Here is a 22,693-nt window from a genome sequence, read left to right as displayed (position 1 = left end):
CACCCATAATTATCGCTGTGAAAATAGGTAAAATATTTCGGACACAACCCTGGACCTATAGCCTTACCGCCAGCGCTAAGATTTACCATTGCATTAGGTTTGTTATTAAAGAGTCTTTAGAATGAAAAGTCCCATTTTGTGTTTATTAAACATAAACAAGTGTTAAATACACCATATGAAAACCACACATACACGTCTCAACAAAAAAGTCAGCATGAACTTGATAAACTGCGTTCATTTTCTCATAAAAGGTGTCTTGGGAAATGTTGTGAACATCATATAGCCTACACAGTACAAACACAATATGAAACAGATTTTTTAGGCTTATATATCACACAATGTCTGGATGCAATATTCTACCCAGGAATATTCAACACTGAAATCTGTTACTCTCATTATTCCAAATTCATTTGTGGATCTTTTCTGCTGCCAACAATGACAATTCATCTTTGTCTTTAATGCAGGGTTTGACCTAAAAGTCAGAAGCTATTGGGTGGAATTTTTGCTTTCTATGTTATACAGTGGAATGGTTTTTCTGCTGGTGTATCCTGAGGCATCTCCTTTCTGAGAACCTCTTCCCCGCAGTGCATACAGGCAAACGGCCTCTCTCCCGTGTGGACCTTCAGGTGCATCTTCAGGTGGTCCTGGCGGGAGAACCTCTTCTCACACTGTGGGCAGCTGAAGGGTTTCTCCCCTGTGTGGACCCTCTGGTGCCTCTTCAGGTCACCAGCCTGGGCAAAGCGCATCTGACACTGTGGGCAGCTGAAGCATTTCACCCCTGTGTGGACCCTCTGGTGGAGCTCCACCTTCTGGGGGCAGCTGAAGCCTTTGTTACAGAACATGCAGAGGAACCGTTTCTCTTTACTATTGGCTGATGTGGCTACCCCTCCCTGAGCCAGGGCTCTAGCCCTGTCGCTTTGAGTTCAATACCTGATCGAAAAGGACGCTGCCATGTGAATCGGAAGGCCCCATCGACACGGACACTGGGTCGCGATCCCTGAACGCGTGTAAAGGGGAGTGGGTGGCAATATTTTGATTTGTCTCTAAGTTTCCCCTGTAATCTAAGAAATCACTGCCCTGCGAGTGTCCGTCTCCTAGGTGACTATCTGCATTCCATGTGGGAGGAGCATCGCCCTCCACTTTCACAGTCACCTCATCTACCACTATAACCTCCCCTTTCTTATCTAGGCACCCTTCAGAGTATACACTACTACTGTACTGGTTCCAGTCCCCTCTAGACAGATCAGTCTGTGTCTCTAAACCCAAGGGCATATCGCCAGGGTCCATCTCTGTAGCGTAAGAACAAGACGGATCATTACCGCCATTGTTTAATGCATCACCATAGCCATCCCCACGGGTAGAAACCATCCTCTGGCTCTGATGAAATACCGGTAAATACTCTGAGCCTGGAGCAGGAGGACAGCCCAGTGTCCCCAGGCCCAGTCTCTCTGGGTTTGATCTGTGATCAGATCCTGTGTGTAAGAGCCTGTGTGTTAAAGTCACTGTGTCTGCCTTTGACTTGAGGACGGTATTCGGCATTCCACTGACCTCCGTGATGCTGCGTTGGGTCCTGGGCGGTGCTGGGGCGGTGTCCTCCGAGGCTACAGGGGGCGCTCCAGCCGCTCCAGTCTGGATGTCTCTGCTTTGCCATGGGTCCTCCTCTCCTTCAGTCCTCTCCTGCTTGACACCAGGACCTGCAGCCTCTGTATCTGCTGACTGAGACAAGAAGAGAGGAGGTTATTACCGGTACATGAGTTTAATTGGATAACAATGTCGTAAGGAAGTCTCATAAGATCCCCTATGGCATATAAATTAGGATGTACATGTAAGCAAGTGAATAGCTGAGGGGAGCCTTTCTGAAATAAACGGGCCACATTTGATTTACAAAGTAACTGTAATTTTTAATGCAACACTATTACACTAACCTCTATCATGATAATGTGTTGGGTTGAGGTTCCACTCCCCTCATCAACAGTGATTGGTTGGTCATCTCTCCATGTATTGGGTCCTGCTGGCTTCACAAAGCTCCTGTGGCCTCCAGTGAGATGTCCTTCACCTGAGAGATTGATGGGGGAAAGAGGTGGTGGTTAGGTTAGCTACAGTCATTGCTACGGTATATTGTACACTATTGACACGGTCTAGGATTGGCAAGGATGTGAGGTAACACTTCTCAACTCCTTGATATACTATTGATTGGTGTATTATGTTCCATGCATCACATTATCATTGAGTAAATAATAGAATCTGGTTAGTATTGTTGTGGGTCATCTTTTGTATGATGCGTGGGTTACGATGATGCCACAACAAGGAATACTCTTGCTGATGCTGTTTATTACCTTCCACAAGTAAGATACCTCACACAGCACAGTGTGAATTAGTAGCAACTAGCTATAGGTATACCGGTTAGTTAGTATGTGTTAGGATGCTTATCTTTGTACAAGACGAGCAGTGCTCCAATCCCGTTTCGTTAAACCATCAAGCAAATGAAGCAATCCCTTTATCAACAGACTATCACCAGGCGCTTGCCCACTATATATGAAATACCCATGAACAACAGTAACCAATAGGATTACAGGGGACGTGCCAACACACACGGTGAGCACCATAGGATGTATGTGGTTTGAGGTGCAATGACTGTACAATCGCTATGATATTGGCTCTTCTAAGTAGCTAAGTAATCAGGGGAATTATTGCATACTATCCGAAAACTGACCAAGACCCAAATCTGGGTAACACATCTGAACATATGTGCAGCGGGGAACGGGGCTCGAGGCACTGAGATTAACTCTTGTTGATGCAAAATGTACCTCTTGCCATTACTCTGTATCGATCAGAAATCTTGACACTACTGGGACGACTGGCGAGAACGCGCTCTCGTATTGTCCTCTCTGCGCGCTCCCGTGCCACCTTCAGTTCCAGTAGCTGTAGTTTCCTCCGCAATGTCCTGTTTTCTTTCTGGCTTTGAGTTATTTCCAAACGAAACACTGCATAGTCGTCGTCTACGAGTTTACAGATCTCTGACACCGCCGCATTCGCTAGCACCTCCATAATGGAGGCTATTTGAGTGTGAAAAACCACACAGTTAGTCATTGTTAGCAGCCAAGTTAGCTAGCTAGCTTTACAGATAACATCTATCAACCAAGTCTTGTCTCCAACGTGAATGAAAGACTACCTGGTGTAAGTACGAGTTCCAGGGTGCTAATGAACGTCTAAATAACAATAAAAAAAGCTGACGTGGAAATTCTTCTTTGTTATCATGGCGTTCCACATGTTTGTGCATGCCGCCACCTACTGTACGGGAGTGTGTGGTCGACCACGTACAGTTTGTGATACAAAAATAAAAAGGAATAAAAAAATAAAAAATGCACCACCAACTAACCCTGGGCAAATTTGGAAAGCCATAGTCCGTCAATAAATTATATAAGAATACTCGTAGGAAAGGTTTTCATCTTTAGCTCGCAATCTGTGAATACTATACGATTAGAAAGGTTCAAAATGTATGTAAAACATCACAGCACAATTGAACAATATATGGCACATGGAAACCAAACGAGGGTGGTCTATGGTGATAGGTGGGATGGGCTGAGAGTGGCTGAGGGGTGGGATTAAAGAGCTTATGTTTGGTAATGTATTATTGTTATGTGATTGATTTATGTAAAATGTGTATGCAAAATGTGTATGTAAAATGTATGTATATGTAGCAGAAAAACTGTAAAAAAATAATTAAAAGATATGTGTCCTCCGAAGAGGATGGGTTAATAAGAAATAAAGCCTTGGAAGGACATGACTCTTTCATTCAACACACCTTGTCTCTTTTGCTGTAAAACCGTGTACACCCAAGTTCCCTTCTTTCAGCTGCCACCACAACAGCTATTTTCTTTGATTTACATGCCATTACTGTGGTACAGTTGATAACCATGGCAATGAATGCTAAGAAGCCAACCTTACTGAAGCACAAATTCGTATCACTATGTATTGGCCAAGGCCTACTACTCACCCTTGACCCATCATCCTCTACTCTCTTCACTGCCTCAGCATATGACACCTTCTAATCTACTCTGACTCTGACCCTGGCAACCTCAACCGGTCTCGCTTGCACCGGGAACTTCTGATCCCCAGCAACATGGGCACCCCCACAATTGACAACGTTTTTCCCACCGATACTACATTCCATTGTCCCATGCCCTCTTGCACACTTATCACATTTTGGAATCTCACTCCTACACACTGCTGCAACATGACCATAAGCTTGGCATCTGAAACACCTTAGTGGGTTCGGCTCAAAAGATCTCATGGGATAACTGACATATCCTAACATTACTTTATCAGGTAAAGACTGCTTCAAAACTCAAAAGGACAGGCCGTGTCTTCTCAGTTTCACCACGCTTGCCACAGGGTCTGTGTCGCACCAAACTGCGGGCGTCACAGAGACAGGGAATCTTCAATTTCAGTTGCTCCACCTCAACACCACCCCAGTAATCACTCCTTTCAAAGGCACACTGCTCCGGAGAGCAAAGCAAGTCAAAGGTCTTGTCCCGAGGCATGTGACGTGGAAGCGCCCGCCCCCTCTGGGCGGAAGAAACACACAAAATCATCACAAGTCCACTTGAGCTACCTTCACCAATTTCACAGTACCCAAATACTTACAGTGGGGGAAAAAAAGTATTTAGTCAGCCACCAATTGTGCAAGTTCTCCCACTTAAAAAAGATGAGAGAGGCCTGTAATTTTCATCATAGATACACGTCAACTATGACAGACAAAATGAGAAGAAAAAAAATCCAGAAAATCACATTGTAGGATTTTTAATGAATTTATTTGCAAATTATGGTGGAAAATAAGTATTTGGTCAATAACAAAAGTTTCTCAATACTTTGTTATATACCCTTTGTTGGCAATGACACAGGTCAAAGTTTTCTGTAAGTCTTCACAAGGTTTTCACACACTGTTGCTGGTATTTTGGCCCATTCCTCCATGCAGATCTCCTCTAGAGCAGTGATGTTTTGGGAATGTCGCTGGGCAACACAGACTTTCAACTCCCTCCAAAGATTTTCTATGGGGTTGAGATCTGGAGACTGGCTAGGCCACTCCAGGACCTTGAAATGCTTCTTACGAAGCCACTCCTTCATTGCCCGGGTGGTGTGTTTGGGATCATTGTCATGCTGAAAGACCCAGCCACGTTTCATCTTCAATGCCCTTGCTGATGGAAGGAGGTTTTCACCAAAATCTCACGATACATGGCCCCATTCATTCTTTCCTTTACACGGATCAGTCGTCCTGGTCCCTTTGCAGAAAAAACAGCCCCAAAGCATGATGTTTCCACCCCCATGCTTCACAGTAGGTATGGTGTTCTTTGGATGCAACTCAGCATTCTTTGTCCTCCAAACACGACGAGTTGAGTTTTTACCAAAAAGTTATATTTTGGTTTCATCTGACCATATGACATTCTCCCAATCCTCTTCTGGATCATCCAAATGCACTCTAGCAAACTTCAGACGGGCCTGGACATGTACTGGCTTAAGCAAGGGGACACGTCTGGCACTGCAGGATTTGAGTCCCTGGCGCGTAGTGTGCTTACTGATGGTAGGCTTTGTTACTTTGGTCCCAGCTCTCTGCAGGTCATTCACTAGGCCCCCCGTGTGGTTCTGGGATTTTTGCTCACCGTTCTTGTGATCATTTTGACCCCACGGGGGTGAGCTCTTGCGTGGAGCCCCAGATCGAGGGAGATTATCAGTGGTCTTGTATGTCTTCCATTTCCTAATAATTGCTCCCACAGTTGATTTCTTCAAACCAAGCTGCTTACCTATTGCAGATTCAGTCTTCCCAGCCTGGTGCAGGTCTACAATTTTGTTTCTGGTGTCCTTTGACAGCTCTTTGGTCTTGGCCATAGTGGAGTTTGGAGTGTGACGGTTTGAGGTTGTGGACAGGTGTCTTTTATACTGATAACAAGTTCAAACAGGTGCCATTAATACAGGTAACGAGTGGAGTACAGAGGAGCCTCTGAGAGCCAGAAATCTTGCTTGTTTGTAGGTGACCAAATACTTATTTTCCACCATAATTTGCAAATAAATTCATAAAAAATCCTACAATGTGATTTTCTGGAAAGAAATTTCTCAATTTGTCTGTCATAGTTGACGTGTACCTATGATGAAAATTACAGGCCTCTCTCATCTTTTTAAGTGGGAGAACTTGCACAATTGGTGGCTGACTAAATACTTTCTTTCCCCACTGTATGTACCCAGCTTGAGACAACATATGGGTCAGCCAAAAGGCAGGGATCTACTTTCTCCAAAAATGTCACTCCCACTGGGCCAGAAACATCCTTTACATGACCATCGGGGCGAGGCTGGGACTCGGAGGTCTTCACCACACCTGCCACCGCATGTACATTGCCTTTGGAAAGTATTCAGACCCCTTGACTTTTTCCACATTTTGTTATGTTACAGCCTCATTCTAAAATGGAATAAAAAAATAATAATCCTCAGCAATCTACACACAATACCCCATAATGACAAAATGAAAACAGATTTTTAGAAATCGTTGCAAATGTATTAAAAATACAAAAGAGAAATACCTTATTTACATAAGTATTCAGACCCTTTGCTATGAGACTCGAAATTGAGCTCAGGTGCATCCTGTTTCCATTGATCATCCTTGAGATCTTTCTACAACTTGATTGGAGTCCACCTGTGGTAAATTCAATTGATTGGACATGATTTGGAAAGGCACACACCTGTCTATATAAGGTCCCACAGTTGACAATGCAATGTCATAGCAAAAACCAAGCCATGAGGTCAAATGATTTGTCTGTAGAGCTCCGAGACAGGATTGTGTCGAGGCACAGATCTGGTGAAGGGTACCAAAAACTTTCTGCAGCATTGAAGGTCCCCAAGAACACAGTGGCCTCCATCATTCTTAAATGGAAGAAGTTTGGAACCACCAAGACTTTCCCTTTGAGCTGGCCACCCGGCCAAACTGAGCAATCTGGGGAGAAGGGCATTAGTCAGGAGGTGACCAAGAACCTGATGATCACACTAAAGGAGCTCTAGAGTTCCTCTGTGGAGATGGGAGAACCTTCCGGAAGGACAACCATCTCTGCAGCACTTCACCAATCAGGCCTTTATGGTAGAGTGGCCAGATGGAAGCCACTCCTCTGTAAAAGGCACGACAGCCCGCTTAGTTTGCCAAAAGCCACCTAAAAACTCTCAGACCATGAGAAACAAGATTCTCTGGTCTGATGAAACCAAGATTGAACTCTTTGGCCTGAATGCCAAGCGTCACGTCTGCAGGAAACTTGGCACCATCCCTACGGTGAAGCATGGTGGTGGCAGCATCATGCTGTGGGGATGTTTTTCAGCGGCAGGGACTGGGAGACTAGTCAGGATCGAGGGAAAGATGAACGGAGCAAAGTACAGAGAGATCCTTGATGAAAACCTGCTCCAGAGCACTCAGGACCTCAGACTGGGGAGAAGGTTTACCTTCCAACAGGACAACAACCCTAAGCACACAGACAACGCAGGAGTGGCTTCGGGACAAGTCTCTGAATGTCTTTGAGTGGCCCAGCCAGAGCCCGGACTTGAACCCGATCTAACATCTCTGGAGAGACCTGAAAATAGCTGTGCTGCGACGCTCCCCATCCAACCTGACAGAGCTTGAGAGGATCTGCAGAGAAGAATGGGAGAAACTCCCCAAATACAGGTGTGCCAAGCTTGTAGCGTCATACCCAAGAAGACTATGCTGTAATCGCTGCCAAAGGTGCTTCAACAAAGTACTGAGTAAATCTGAATACTTACAGTGAGGGAAAAAAGTATTTGATCCCCTGCTGATTTTGTATGTTTGCCCACTGACAAAGAAATGATCAGTCTATAATTGTAATGGTAGGTTTATATGAACACTGAGAGACAGAATAACAACAACAAAATCCAGAAAAACGCATGTCAAAAATGTTATAAATTGATTTGCATTTTAATGAGGGAAATAAGTATTTGACCCCTTTGCAAAACATGACTTAGTACTTGGTGGCAAAACCCTTGTTGGCAATCACAGAGGTCAGACGTTTCTTGTAGTTGGCCACCAGGTTTGCACACATCTCAGGAGGGATTTTGTCCCACTCCTCTTTGCAGATCTTCTCCAAGTCATTAAGGTTTTGAGCCTGACGTTTGGCAACTCGAACCTTCAGCTCCCTCCACAGATTTTCTATGGGATTAAGGTCTGGAGACTGGCTAGGCCACTCCAGGACCTTAATGTGCTTCTTCTTGAGCCACTCCTTTGTTGCCTTGGCCGTGTGTTTATAACCAAGTCAGTCAGCACAGATTCTATTTTGTATTTGATTTCAACAAGATGATCATACACTCACATACTGTAGGTCCTTCCACATGGGACAATGACGTTTTCAACGAAAATCACGTAAGTGTTTTTTTTGCTAAGGGGACAGGACAACTTCACCGCATCAAAGGGACGATGGACGGGGCCATGTACCGTCAAATCTTGGGTGAGAACCTCCTTCCCTCAGCCAGGGCATTGAAAATGGGTCGGGAATGGGTATTCCAGCATGACAATGACCCAAAACACACGGCCAAGGCAACAAAGGAGTGGCTCAAGAAGAAGCACATTAAGGTCCTGGAGTGGCCTAGCCAGTCTCCAGACCTTAATCCCATAGAAAATCTGTGGAGGGAGCTGAAGGTTCGAGTTGCCAAACGTCAGGCTCGAAATCTTAATGACTTGAAGAAGATCTGCAAAGAGGAGTGGGACAAAATCCCTCCTGAGATGTGTGCAAACCTGGTGGCCAACTACAAGAAACGTCTGACCTCTGTGATTGCCAACAAGGGTTTTGCCACCAAGTACTAAGTCATGTTTTGCAGAGGGGTCAAATACTTATTTCCCTCATTAAAATGCAAATCAATTGATAACATTTTTGACATGCTTTTTCTGGATTTTGTTGTTGTTATTCTGTCTCTCACTGTTCAAATAAACCTACCATTAAAATTATAGACTGATCATGTCTTTGTCAGTGGGCAAACGTACAAAATCAGCAGGGGATCAAATACTTTTTTCCCTCACTGTATGTAAATGTGATATTTCAGTTTTGTATTTGTTTTTGCTTTGTCATTATGGGGTATTGTGTGTAGATTGATGAGGGAATTTTAAAATAAATAAATAAATATTTAGAATAACAGAATGTGGAAAAAGTCAAGGGGTCTGAATACTTTCCGAAGGCACTGTAATTCATCATCACACTCATCAGGTTACATTTCTGAGCAATCAGAAACAGCAGAGTACGGTTTGTACTTGGTGCCATTCTTCCTCAACACACATATTCCCACTGCACTCGGCTCTTCTTCTTCCTCGCTGTCCATAACCACATCTCTCCGTTCACCACGCTCATACCGCGCCTTCACCCACTGTATTGTTTGCAGAACATGCACTGATGGCCTTTCTCCAATACCCAACATCTGTTCCTTAGCCCAGTTTACTAGTCTGGCTATCTCTGGCCTCTCCATGCTCGCAGAATGTGGGCAACTATACATCTGAGAGCAGGTCCATAAGCATTCCGGTTTCCCAGAAGTGACCGGAAAATGACTGTTCATTGACTTACTGCCTTGCTTCATTGTTCTTGGTCACTGTTCACTTCCGTTTACAAAGGATGTTATTGGTTGGCATCATAGCTCAAATGGTGTGATTGAATGAAAAAGGTATGCACGCTGTTCTTTGAAGTATGGTACTGCTTATTACATTACACATAAAATCTCTTATTCATTGTCACTATCTTTCAAGCTGAGAGCAGACTTGTTTAGAAAGAACAACAGTGTGTTAGCAAGAATAGGGTAGAAAATAATATAATTACTTTATTCCAGCTACATTCACATCAGAAAGGTAAATATTTCCTTCCTCATGATGCCATCTATTTTGTGAAGTGCACCAGTCCCTCCTGCAGCAAAGCACCCCCACAGCATGACGCTGCCACCCCCGTGCTTCACGGTTGGGATGGTGTTCTTCGGCTTGCAAGCATCCCCCTTTTTCCTCCAAACATAATGATGGTCATTATGGCCAAACAGTTCTATTTTTGTTTAATCAGACCAGAGGACATTTCTCCAAAAAGTACGATCTTTGTCCCCATGTGCAGTTGCAAACCGTAGTCTGTCTTTTTTATGGCGGTTTTGGAGCAGTGGCTTCTTCCTTGCTGAGCGGCCTTTCAGGTTATGTTGATATAGGACTCGTTTTTACTGTGGATATAGATACTTTTGTGCCTGTTTCCTCCAGCATCTTCTCAAGGTCCTTTGCTGTTGTTCTGGGATTGATTTGCACTTTTCGCACCAAAGTACGTTCATCTCTAGGAGACAGAACGCGTCTCCTTCCTGAGCGGTATGACGGCTGCGTGGTCCCATGGTGTTTATACTTGTGTACTATTGTTTGTACAGATGAACGTGGTACCTTCAGGCGTTTGGAAATTGCTCCCAAGGATGAACCAGAATTGTGGAGGTCTACAATTTTTTTTCTGAGGTCTTGGCTGATTTCTTTTGATTTTCCCATGATGTCAAGCGAAGAGGCACTGATTTTGAAGGTAGGCCTTGAAATACATCCACAGGTACACCTCCAATTGACTCAAATTATGTCAATTAGCCTATCAGGACATTTTCTGGACTTTTACAAGCTGTTTAAAGGCACAGTCAACTTAGTGTATGTAAACTTCTGACCCACTGGAATTGTGATACAGTGAATTATAAATGAAATAATCTGTCTGTAAACAATTGTTGGAAAAATCACTTGTGTCATGCACAAAGTAGATGTCCTAACTGACTTGCCAAACGATAGTTTGTTAACAAGAAATGTGTGGAGTGGTTGAAAAACGAGTTTTAATGACTCCAACCTAAGTGTATGTAAACTTCCGACTTCAACTGTATATATTTTTTTATTTTTTTACTCAGACACCCGCGACCCATTCCAAACCTCCCTGCAACCCACCAGTTGAGAATTGCTTAGCTAAAGAATGGTTCTCAGATTTCCCCTGTGTACATCTCAAGCCACACTGCTACGGTTTCTCCCCATTGTGGACACTCCTATGTCTGATAAGGCTACTCAGGAAGGAGAACCTCTTGTAACATAGTTTGCACTTAAAGGGCCTCTCCTTGGTGTGAACGGTCTGGTGCCTCTTCACATAGTTCGCCTCAGTGAAACACTTCCCACACGTGGGGCAGGCGTATGGCTTGTCGGCGTCCGTCCTAATGCTCGGCCTCCCACGTTGTGACCCAATGACACCAGAGGAGGTAGAAGCAGGAGCCACCACCCTCAGGTGGTTAGTACTTGAGCTCCCTCCTTGACCTCTAGCCATTGTTTGGGTGTTGTTGAGATTGTGTGCTGTGTTATAGGCTAGGTACCTCTCGTGGTGAACGCCCATCCTGACCCTGTCTGTATTTGTGGGGTAACCATGAGGTAGCTGAGGAAGGCTAGACCCAGCTCCAGGCTTTCTATGAACCCAGTCACTAAGCATTAGACAAGATCCAGAAAGAGAAGACAGACTTCCTGTTAGACTCCCACCAGGGGGGTCTCCCACCACTCTCTGTGAAGTCTGAAGCCCAGGGTGACCTGCTCTGTTCATCATGGATACTGTGGTGTTTGTATCATAGGAACAGGAGGGTCTATCTCTATCAGCCCCAGGCCCTGCTTCATCCCTGCACTGAGACTGTGAAGAGAAGGGTCTGGGCTGCAGACTGGTTCCCTGACTGGAGCCTCTGTCTCTCTGATGACCACCAGGACTGAGGCTGTTCAGTCTACCTGTCCACTGGTTGTGTTCTGTGTAGTGGTGGGGTCTCTGTCCCTCGTGGTTGGGTCCTGGATCTGACTCGGGAAGGAAGAGCGAAAGCTTCTCATCCAGGGTCCTGATCTGGGGCCAGGGTTTATGACCAGCCACCTCAGAGGTCCAGTCTCTCCCGCCAGCAACACCGGATATCAGCAGGTCCTCATGGACTGCAGACTGTAAACACAAATTGAACAGAAAAGCATAAAGGTTTATATAAGAAACACTTTGCTGTACACACAGAAACATGACATTATAAAATGCTAACCACAGTCAACTACCTAACCATATGGAGCCATTGGAGTTTATTATTTCTGAAAAAAAATCCATTTGTGTTGATTCAAGAATGAAGTATGTTTTGGTTCGACTGAGATATAGGAAACTCCTACAGTCCCTGCAATGACACAAAAATAACCAAGACAGTCAGCACAGATTCTATTTTGTATTTGATTTCAACAAGATGGTCATACACTCACATACTGTAGGTCCATCCACATGGGACAGAGACGTTTTCAACTAAAATCATGGAAGTGGGGTACGGAAGCAATCTTTCCCATTGAAAGCATTTCAGCCAAGCCTGAATTCAAGCAATGACACACATAGTTAGAAATATACACTGCTCAAAAAAAATTAAGGGAACACTTAAACAACACAATGTAACTCCAAGTCAATCACACTTCTGTGAAATCAAACTGTCCACTTAGGAAGCAACACTGATTGACAATAAATTTCACATGCTGTTGTGCAAATGGAATAGACAACAGGTGGAAATTATAGGCAATTAGCAAGACACCCCCAATAAAGGACTGGTTTTGCAGGTGGTGACCACAGACCACTTCTCAGTTCCTATGCTTCCTGGCTGATGTTTTGGTCACATTTGAATGCTGGCGGTGCTTTCACTCTAGTGGTAGCATGAGACGGAGTCTACAACCCACACAAGTGGCTCAGGTAGTGCAGCTCATCCAGGATGGCACATCAATGCGAGCTGTGGCAAGAAGGTTTGCTGTGTCTGTCAGCGTAGTGTCCAGAGCATGGAGGCACTACCAGGAGACAGGCCAGTACATCAGGAGACGTGGAGGAGGCCGTAGGAGGGCAACAACCCAGCAGCAGGACTGCTACCTCCGCCTTTGTGCAAGGAGGAGCAGGAGGAGCACTGCCAGAGCCCTGCAAAATGACCTCCAGCAGGCCACAAATGTGCATGTGTCTGCTCAAACGGTCAGAAACAGACTCCATGAGGGTGGTATGAGGGCCCGACGTCCACAGGTGGGGGTTGTGCTTACAGCCCAACACCGTGCAGGACGTTTGGCATTTGCCAGAGAACACCAATATTGGCAAATTCGCCACTGGCGCCCTGTGCTCTTCACAGATGAAAGCAGGTTCACACTGAGCACATGTGACAGACGTGACAGAGTCTGGAGATGCCGTGGAGAACGTTCTGCTGCCTGCAACATCCTCCAGCATGACCGGTTTGGCGGTGGGTCAGTCATGGTGTGGGGTGGCATTTCTTTGGGGGCCGCACAGCCCTCCATGTGCTCGCCAGAGGAAGCCTGACTGCAATTAGGTACCGAGATGAGATCCTTAGACCCCTTGTGAGACCATATGCTGGTGCGGTTGGCCCTGGGTTCCTCCTAATGCAAGACAATGCTAGACCTCATGTGGCTGGAGTGTGTCAGCAGTTCCTGCAAGAGGAAGGCATTGATGCTATGGACTGGCCCGCCCGTTCCCCAGACCTGAATCCAATTAAGCACATCTGGGACATCATGTCTTGGTCCATCCACCAACGCCACGTTGCACCACAGACTGTCTAGGAGTTGGCGGATGCTTTAGTCCAGGTCTGGGAGGAGATCCCTCAGGAAACCATCCGCCACCTCATCAGGAGCATGCCCAGGCGTTGTAGGGAGGTCATACAGGCACGTGGAGGCCACACACTATTGAGCCTCATTTTGACTTGTTTTAAGGACATTACATCAAAGTTGGATCAGCCTGTAGTGTGGTTTTCCACTTTAATTTTGAGGGTGACTCCAAATCCAGACCTCCATGGGTTGATAAATTTGATTTCCATTGATAATATTTGTGTGATTTTGTTGTCAGCACATTCAACTATGTAAAGAAAAAAGTATTTAATAAGATTATTTCATTCATTCAGATCTAGGATGTGTTATTTTAGTGTCCCCTTTTTTTGAGCAGTGTATATAACTGGATTATAGCTCCCTTCCAAATGTTGTGAATTATATATGCAGTGGCTTGCGAAAGTATTCACCCCCCTTGGCATTTTTCCTATTTTATTGCCTTACAACCTGGAATTAAAATTGATTTTTTTGTGGGTTTGTATCATTTGATTTACACAACATGCCTACCACTTTGAAGATGGAGAATATTTTTTATTGTGAAACAAACAAGAAATAAGACAAAAAACAGAACATTTGAGCGTGCATAACTATTCACCCCCCCCCAAAGTCAATACTTTGTAGAGCCACCTTTTGCAGCAATTACAGCTGCAAGTCTCTTGGGGTATGTCTCTATAAGCTTGGCACATCTAGCCACTGGGATTTTTGCCCATTCTTCAAGGCAAAACTGCTCCAGCTCCTTCAAGTTGGATGGGTTCCACTGGTGTACAGCAATTTTTAAGTCATACCACAGATTCTCAATTGGATTGAGGTCTGGGCTTTGACTAGGCCATTCCAAGACATTTAAATGTTTCCCCTTAAACCACTCCAGTGTTGCTTTAGAAGTATGCTTAGGGTCATTGTCCTGCTGGAAGGTGAACCTCCGTCCCAGTCTCAAATCTCTGGAAGACTGAAACAGGTTTCCCTCAAGAATTTCCCTGTATTTAGCGCCATCCATCATTCCTTCAATTCTGACCAGTTTCCCAGTCCCTGCCGATGAAAAACATCCCCACAGCATGATGCTGCCACCACCATGCTTCACTGTGGGGATGGTGTTCTCGGGGTGATGAGAGGTGTTGGGTTTGCACCAGACAAAACGTTTTCCTTGATGGCCAAAAGCTCAATTTTAGTCTCATCTGACCAGAGTACCTTCTTCCATATGTTTGGGGAGTCTCCCACATGCCTTTTGGCGAACACCAAACGTGTTTGATTATTTTTTCTTTAAGCAATGGCTTTTTTCTGGCCACTCTTCCGTAAAGCCCAGCTCTATGGAGTGCAGCTTTGCAGCTCCTTCAGGGTTATCTTTGGTCTCTTTGTTGCCTCTCTGATTAATGCCCTCCTTGCCTGGTCCATGAGTTTTGGTGGGCGGCCCTCTCTTGGCAGGTTTGTTGTGGTGCCATATTCTTTCCATGTTTTAATGGTGCTCCGTGGGAGCAGATATTTTCTATAACCCAACCCTGATCTGTACCTCTCCACAACTTTGTCCCCGACCTGTTTTGAGAGCTCCTTGGTCTTCATGGTGCCGCTTGCTTGGTGATGCCCCTTGCTTAGTGGTGTTGCAGACTCTGGGGCCTTTCAGAACAGGTGTCTATATACTGAGATCATGTGACAGATCATGTGACACTTAGACTGCACACAGTTGGACTTTATTTAGCTAATTATGTAACTTCTGAAGGTAATTGGTTGCACCAGATCTTATTTAGGGGCTTCATAGCAAAGGGGGTGAATACATATGCACACACCACTTTTCTGTTATTTATTTTTTAGCATTTTTTTCATTTCACTTCACCAATTTGGACTATTTTGTGTATGTCCATTACATGAAATCCAAATAAAAATTCATTTAAATTACAGGTTGTAATGCAAAAAAAATGGAAAAACGCCAAGGGGGATGAATACTTTTGCAAGGCACTGTATATTCATGTCATAGTCATTAGTCAACTCCACTACACTCAAGTTACTTCAAACAGTGAATGCTAGCGATGGCTAACTATGCTAACTATTCTACCAGTCTGTTTAAATTAGTGTTAGCCTGCTAATAGCACACCCTGCACCGGAAAATGTATATTATTAGGGGTATGCAGTAGGTTGATAACGATATCAACAAAGTATGGGACATTTCAAACAACATTCCCAGCAGATGAGAAAACAGTCATAGTATTTAAAGTAAGAGAATGAACAAGATTTAACAAGGCAACCTTCAGTCTAATTTGTATGGGCGCCAAGGGCAGATTGAAGGATTTTTACATCTGTAGCCCTGTAGAGGGGCATGGCCACTGTGAAATGACATTCTGTGAGGGACTATAACATGAAGTACAGTACTTTCATTGCACAAAACGATACATGACAAAAATAATAACTTTTCTCACTATGTTAACACTTAACCTTTTATGTAAATCTGCTACCCTCGCTGCATTTTTACAAACACCATCACACCAACCATCACCATATAATCTACTCTGCCTCATCATACTCATTCTTTCCTCAGTTCACCTCATCCAGTTCCCTACTACATCCAAAACCAGCCGAATTAACTACAAACAAACTAGTACTACATTACATGTCACTAGACTTTGTACATTGGCCGTGTACACTTTCTGCTGGTGTATCCTGAGTTTGATCCTCTCTGAGAACCTCTTCCCACAGTGCGTACAGGCGAACAGCCACTATTCCGTGTGGACCTTCAGGTGCATCTTCAGATGGTGCTGGTGGGAGAACCTCTTCTCACATTGGGGGCAGCTGTAGGGTGGACCGTCTGGTGCCTCTTCACTCCTTGCTCCAGCCAAACACTGTATTTGGTATTATTGTGTGTAGCTACGTTTGCTAGCTAGCTACCTAGCTAGCTAGCCAGCCAGCCAATAGAAAGAGCATTGCATTGTGGATTTTGTAGCCAACTTGAGCTGCAACAGATTTCCACAACGATTTCGTTAATAAATACAAAATACTCTGATTGATTGGTTAGAGACGATCCAATCGCTGATGACTTTGTTTTGTACAACTCCCCTCGTCACCACAAATGACTTCAACGATGGCAGTCTCAGACTAAAGTATGTAGCAAATGACAGAGAAGCAAAATAATTTGGTGTGAGTCGTCAGGCTAATAGAAGGCAGGCTGAAGGCAGCACCTGTTAGGGGGTTAACCTGATGCACCATTAGTCTCTCTGAATCACAAATATAGGAGCAGGACGGAGCATCACTAGCTGAGTCTGTCTGTTCTCTCCCACTGCATACAGACACCTCCCCATCCCCGTAGACCAAATCTACACCTCGCCCTGGTCTCAGCCAGTCTGTTGTCATGGAAATGTTGTTATGTGTGTGGTGTCCAAGTCAACGTTGCTAATTATGCTGTGATGATAAGAAGTCCGCTTACACTGTTCTTTGATTATAAAGATTTATTGTATCAAAGTTCACAGTATTAATTTACAGATATCTGCAGTTATATCTGGAGAGAAACGGCCAATCTGTTGATCCAATATGTTGTCTCTCCCCTTCTTTGTTTAAGACATGGTATTTATATCCTATGTGACATAGTATGGCGTGATTTTAATAAACCAATCCCCGGCTTTCACATATCTCCAAATGTCCTCTATTCCAAGAAACCTATGTAACAATGATTTTCCAAATGCTTCAGCAAAGCAGAGTAAAGTTCATCTATTACACCATTTGCAAACATCAGCAAAATCAATAGACCTTCAGACACTACATGTGTTTGACTGTCTGTTTCTGGTAGGGGTTAACAGTGTTGTTCCCCAGCCCAGAGTTGAGGACGCTGTCCCATCCACTGACCTCCACTATGTCTCCTCTGGTCCTGGCCTGCTCGGTGATGTCGTCCCCCCAGCCCTTGGCTGCAACAGTCTGGGTCTGGGAATCCAAGATGGCCGCCCAGTCTCCTCTGTTAGCTTCTAGCCAACCACCTGCAGGAAGAGTTACAAAATAGACTTTACAAACATGGCAGAGAACTCTACATATGGAGTTTTTTGAGTCAATTACCTGGTCAAGTTCAAACTTTATGTTTGTTTTAGTATATAAACATAAATTGTATTTATTTCATTTTATGCAGGTGCATCACTATTCGTATTTATGTGTATATATACACATATATATTATGTTCTCTATGTATTTATCCCTTACTTTGCTCCCCCATCTTTAGTCCACTCAGCAGGTCAATGCTCTCTGGTCCGTCCTCTATTGTCTCCACTTTGACTAGCAGCAGATCAGGTTTCCCATCTTCCATGTCTACTGACTGTAAGAGATACAGAGTGAGAGGATGTTGGATCAAGAAATCTGATATGAGCACCCTGCCTTGGAGTATCTTCTGATTGGGAAATGAGGGATTGCCATGAGTACTATGCAAACATGTTAGTTGATTTGATTACTTGACTCTCTATAAAAGGATAGTTCGGATTTTGGCAACTAGCTTTGCTAACTAGATTAGCGCAAAGAAAGGAAGTCTTCGGTTAATCCAGTCTTTGTGCTAAGATAGTTAGCACTGGCTCGCAAAATGACCTCTAACTTCCTGCATACTGGACACAGAGACGTAACAATGGTATCCACGAGTTCATCTGACTCATCATTGACAAAATCCCGAATTATCCCTTTAATGGTTTAAAGGCATGGTCCCAGATTTAAGACAAATTTAATCGAGACCTGGGCCCGTATCCACAAAGTGTCTTGGAGTAGGAGTGCTGATCTAGGATCTGTCCATACAATCTTATTTATTATGAACTAAGATCAGCACTCCTACTCTGAGATACTCTGAGTAGAAGTGCTGATTGAGGATCAGGTCTTATTCATTATGATCTAAAAAGGCAAAACTGATCCTAGATCAGCACTCCTACTCTGAGAGGCTTTGTGGATACGGGACCTGACCTAATACCATTCAGACAGTAGTTTACAGTGGGCTCACCTCAGTGAGACTGTGTGTGGTCCTGTGCTGTTCAGCTGGTTCCTCTGTGGGTTCAGGAGGAGGTGTAGTCTGGTTGTCCTCCATGACCATGGGTCCTTCAGGGTTCCCCAGACCCTCCTCACACCCCTCCTCCTTCACCAGCAGCACCTCTGGACCCTCCTCCTCCTGGAAGAGACAGGTGATACAGATTACACAGACATACACTCCCTCAGGTACGTACAAACGCACACACAGATAATGAACACGTTCAACATGGAGTGTTTACCCATCCCCACTAAGTTTGAGTACTAAACTGTAGTTACAGAATGACTTAATTGTTGTTAAACCCATCATGGTGGATATAACTATATTGTGGGTAAATATAAGTCAGCTATGATAAGTCAAAAGTCATACAAACCCGACTAAACTATTTTGACGTGTACAGTATGTGTAGGTATATTTATTTAGTGCCTTCAGAAAGTATTCAGATCGCTGGACTTTTTCCACATTTTGCTACGTTACAGCCTTAATCTAAAATTGATTCAATAAAAAAAATAATCTTAGCAATCTACACACAATACCCCATAATGACAAAGCGAAAACTGGTTGAGACATTTTTGCAAATTTATAAAAAAATGACAACCTTATTTACATAAGTATTCAGACCCTTTGCTATCAGACTAGAAATTGAGCTCAGGTGCATCGTGTTTCCATTGATCATCCTTGAGATGTTTCTACAACTTGATTGGAGTCCACCTGTGGTAAATTCATTTGATTGGACATTATTTGGAAAAGCACACGTCTATATAAGGTCCCACAGTTGACAGTGCATGTCAGAGCAAAAACTAAGGATTTTGTGGAGGCTCAGATATGGGGAAGGGTACCAAAATATTTCTGCAGCATTGAAGGTCCCGAAGAACACAGTGGCCTCCATCATTCTTAAATGGAAGAAGTTTGGAACCACCAAGACTTTTCCTTGAGCTGGCCGCCCGGCCAAACTGAACAATCAGGGGAGAAGGGCCTTGGTCAGGGAGGTGACCAAGAACCCGATGGTCACTCTGACAGAGCTCTAGAGTTGCTCTGTGGAGATGGGAGAACCTTCCAGAATGACAACCATCTCTGCACACACTCCACCAATCAGGCCATTATGGCAGAGTGACCAGACGGAAGCAACTCCTCAGTAAAAGGCACATGACAGTCTGCTTGGAGTTTGCCTAAAGGCACCTAAAGACTCTCAGACCATGAGAAACAAGATTCTCTGGTCTGATGAAACCAAGATTGAACTCTTTGGCCTGAATGCCAAGCGTCACGTCTGTAGGAAACCTGGCACCATCCCTACGGTGAAGCATGGTGGTGGCAGCATCATGCTGTGGGGGTGTTTTTCAGCGGCAGGGACTGGGAGACTAGTCAGGATGAAGGCAAAGATGAACGGAACAAAGTACAGAAAGATCCTTGATGAAAACCTGCTCCAGAGCGCTCAGGACCTCAGACTGGGGCGAATGTTCATCTTCCAACTGGACAACGACCCTAAGCACACAGCCAAGACAACACAGGATTTGCTTCGGGACAAGTCTCTGAATGTCTCTGAATGTCCTTGAGTGGCCCAGCCAGAGCCCGGACTTGAAGCCGATCGAACATCTCTGGAAAGATCTGAAAATAACTGTGCAGAGAAGAATGGGAGAAACTCCCCAAATAAAGGGGTCTGAATACTTACGTAAATGTGATATTTCCGTTTTAATTTCTGTATACATTGATCAAACATTTCTAAAAACCAGTTTTATGGGGTATTGTGTGTAGATTGATGAGGAACATACCCAATTTGATCAATTTTAGAATAAGGCTGTAACATAACAAAATGTGGAAATAGTCAAGGGGTCTGAATACTTTCCGAATGCACTTTAATGTATATTAAAGGGAATTTCAATTAAAGTCTTCGAATGAAAAGTCCCATTGTGTTTTTTTGGTTTGTTTATTAAACATAAACAAGTTTTAATACACCATACGAAAACCACACATACAAATGTCTCAACAAAAAATCAGCATGAACTTGATGAACTGCATACATTTTTCTCTTTAAAAAGAGTCTTTGGGAAAGAAATTAAGTAGTTGAATGGAAGTAATGAAATAGGCATTTGTGAACATCATATAGCCTACACAGTACAAACACACTATGTAACAACCTTTTTAGGCTTATATATGGCTTAAATATCACACAATGTCTGAATGCAATATTCTACCCAGGAATATTCAACACTGAAATATGTTACTCTTGTTATTACAAATGCATCTGTGGGTCTTTAATGCAGACAACAATTACAATTCATACTTTTCTTTAATGCAGGGTTTGATCTAAACAACAAAAGCTATCTAGTCAAATGGTTACTGTCTAGGTTATAGAGTGGAATGGTTTTTCTGCTGGTGTATCATGATGTAGCTCCTTTCTGAGAACCTCTACCCGCAGTGCATTCAGGCGAACGGCCTCTCTCCAGTGTGGACCTTCAAGTGCATCTTCAAATGGTGGTGGCGAGAGAACCTCTTCTCACACTGGGTACAGCTGTAGGGTTTCTCCCCTGTGTGGACCCTCTGGTGCCTCTTCAGGTCACCAGCCTGGGTGAAGCGCATGTGACACTGGGTACAGCTGTAGGGTTTCTCCCCTGTGTGGACCCTCTGGTGGATCTCAACCTTCTGGGAGCAGCTGAAGCCTTTGTTACAGAACGTGCAGAGGAACCGTTTTTCTTTACTACCGCCTGATGTTGCTCCCCCTCCCCAAGCCTGGGCTCTAGCCCTGTCATTTGAGTTCAATACCTGATCGAAAAGGATGCGGCCATGTGAATCGGAAGGTGCCATTGATGTAGACACTGGGTCACGATCCCTGAACGCGTGTAAAGGGGAGTGGGTCGCGACATTTACATTTGTCTCTAAGCTTTCCCTGTAGTCTAAGAAGTCACTGGTGTTGCCCTGCGAGTGTCCTTCCCCTAAGTGAGTCTCGTCTGCATTCCATGTCAGAGATGTGTCGTCCTCCACTTTCACAGTCACCTCATCTATGACTATAACCTCCCCTTTCTTATCTAAGCACCCTTCAGAGTATACACTACTACTGTACCGGTTCCAGTCCACTCTAGACAGATCAGTCTGTCTCTCTAAACCCAAGGGCATGTTGCCAGGATCCATCTCTGTATCATAAGAACAAGACAGATCATCAACACCAGTGTCTAACGTGTCACCATCACCATCTCCACAGGATTGAACCGTCTTCTGGCTCTGGTGAAATACAGGTAAACACTCTGAGCCGGGAGCAGGAGGACAGCCCAGTGGCCCCTGCCCCAGTCTCTCTGGTTCTGATATGTGGACAGATCCTGTGTGTAAGAGCCTGTGTGTTACAGTTAAAGTCTTGGTGTCTGTCTCTGACTTGAGGACGGCGTCCGGCCTTCCACTGACCTCCGTGATGCTGCGTTGGGTCCTGGGCGCGGCGGCAGCGGTGGTGGGGTCCTCCGCTCCAGTCTGGATGTCTCTGCTGTGCCGTGGGTTCTCCTCTCCTTCAGACCTCTCCTGCTTGACCCCAGGACCTTCAGCCTCTGCAGACTGACACAAAAAGAGAGGAGGTTATTATCGGTACATGAGTGGAATTGAATAACAATGTCGTAAGGGAAGTCTCACAAGCTCCCCTATGGCAGATAAATTAAGATGTACATATAAGCAAGTGAATAGCTGAGAGGAGCCTTTCTGAAACTGGTCACATTTGATGTACTGTAATTTTAATGGAACACTATTGCACTTACCTCTATTACAATAACGTGCTGGGTTGAGGTTCCACTCCCCTCATCAACAGTGATTGGTTTGTCATCTCTCCATTTATTGTGCCCCCGCTGGCTTCACAAAGCTCGTGTGGCCTCCAGTGAGATGTCCTTCACCTGAGAGAGTGATTAGGGGAAAAGAGGTGGTTAGGTTAGCTACTGTCAATGCTCAACGCTATATTGACTATTGTACACTATTGACACGTCTAGAATTGGCAAGGAAGTAAGTAATTTATTATAAACACTTCTCATAACTTCTCGCAAGATAACTAAGTAATCAGGGGAATTATTGCATACTATCCAAACACATGTGGCCAGAAGGGAACGGGGCAAAAT

At 44.4% G+C, this 22,693-nt stretch overlaps 1 protein-coding gene across 1 annotated transcript; it reads right to left on the bottom strand.

The window, feature by feature from the left end:
• Nucleotides 1-10,902: 10,902 nt before the first annotated feature.
• On the bottom strand, nucleotides 10,903-22,421 carry LOC121556663 (B-cell CLL/lymphoma 6 member B protein). Its single transcript, XM_045215242.1, has 6 exons — nucleotides 22,343-22,421; nucleotides 22,002-22,145; nucleotides 18,585-18,749; nucleotides 17,810-17,921; nucleotides 17,465-17,592; nucleotides 10,903-11,969 (listed from the first exon to the last, which is right to left on the bottom strand). The coding sequence occupies exons 3-6, from the start codon at nucleotides 18,672-18,674 to the stop codon at nucleotides 11,028-11,030; spliced, it is 1,272 nt and encodes a 423-aa protein (XP_045071177.1). The 5' UTR covers nucleotides 18,675-18,749; nucleotides 22,002-22,145; nucleotides 22,343-22,421; the 3' UTR covers nucleotides 10,903-11,027.
• Nucleotides 22,422-22,693: the final 272 nt, after the last annotated feature.

The sequence above is a fragment of the Coregonus clupeaformis genome, unplaced genomic scaffold (assembly GCF_020615455.1).
Source record: "Coregonus clupeaformis isolate EN_2021a unplaced genomic scaffold, ASM2061545v1 scaf0402, whole genome shotgun sequence".
Lineage (NCBI taxonomy): Eukaryota > Metazoa > Chordata > Actinopteri > Salmoniformes > Salmonidae > Coregonus > Coregonus clupeaformis.
Note: the sequence above shows the minus strand (reverse complement) of the source record. Positions and strands in the feature narration are given on the sequence as shown.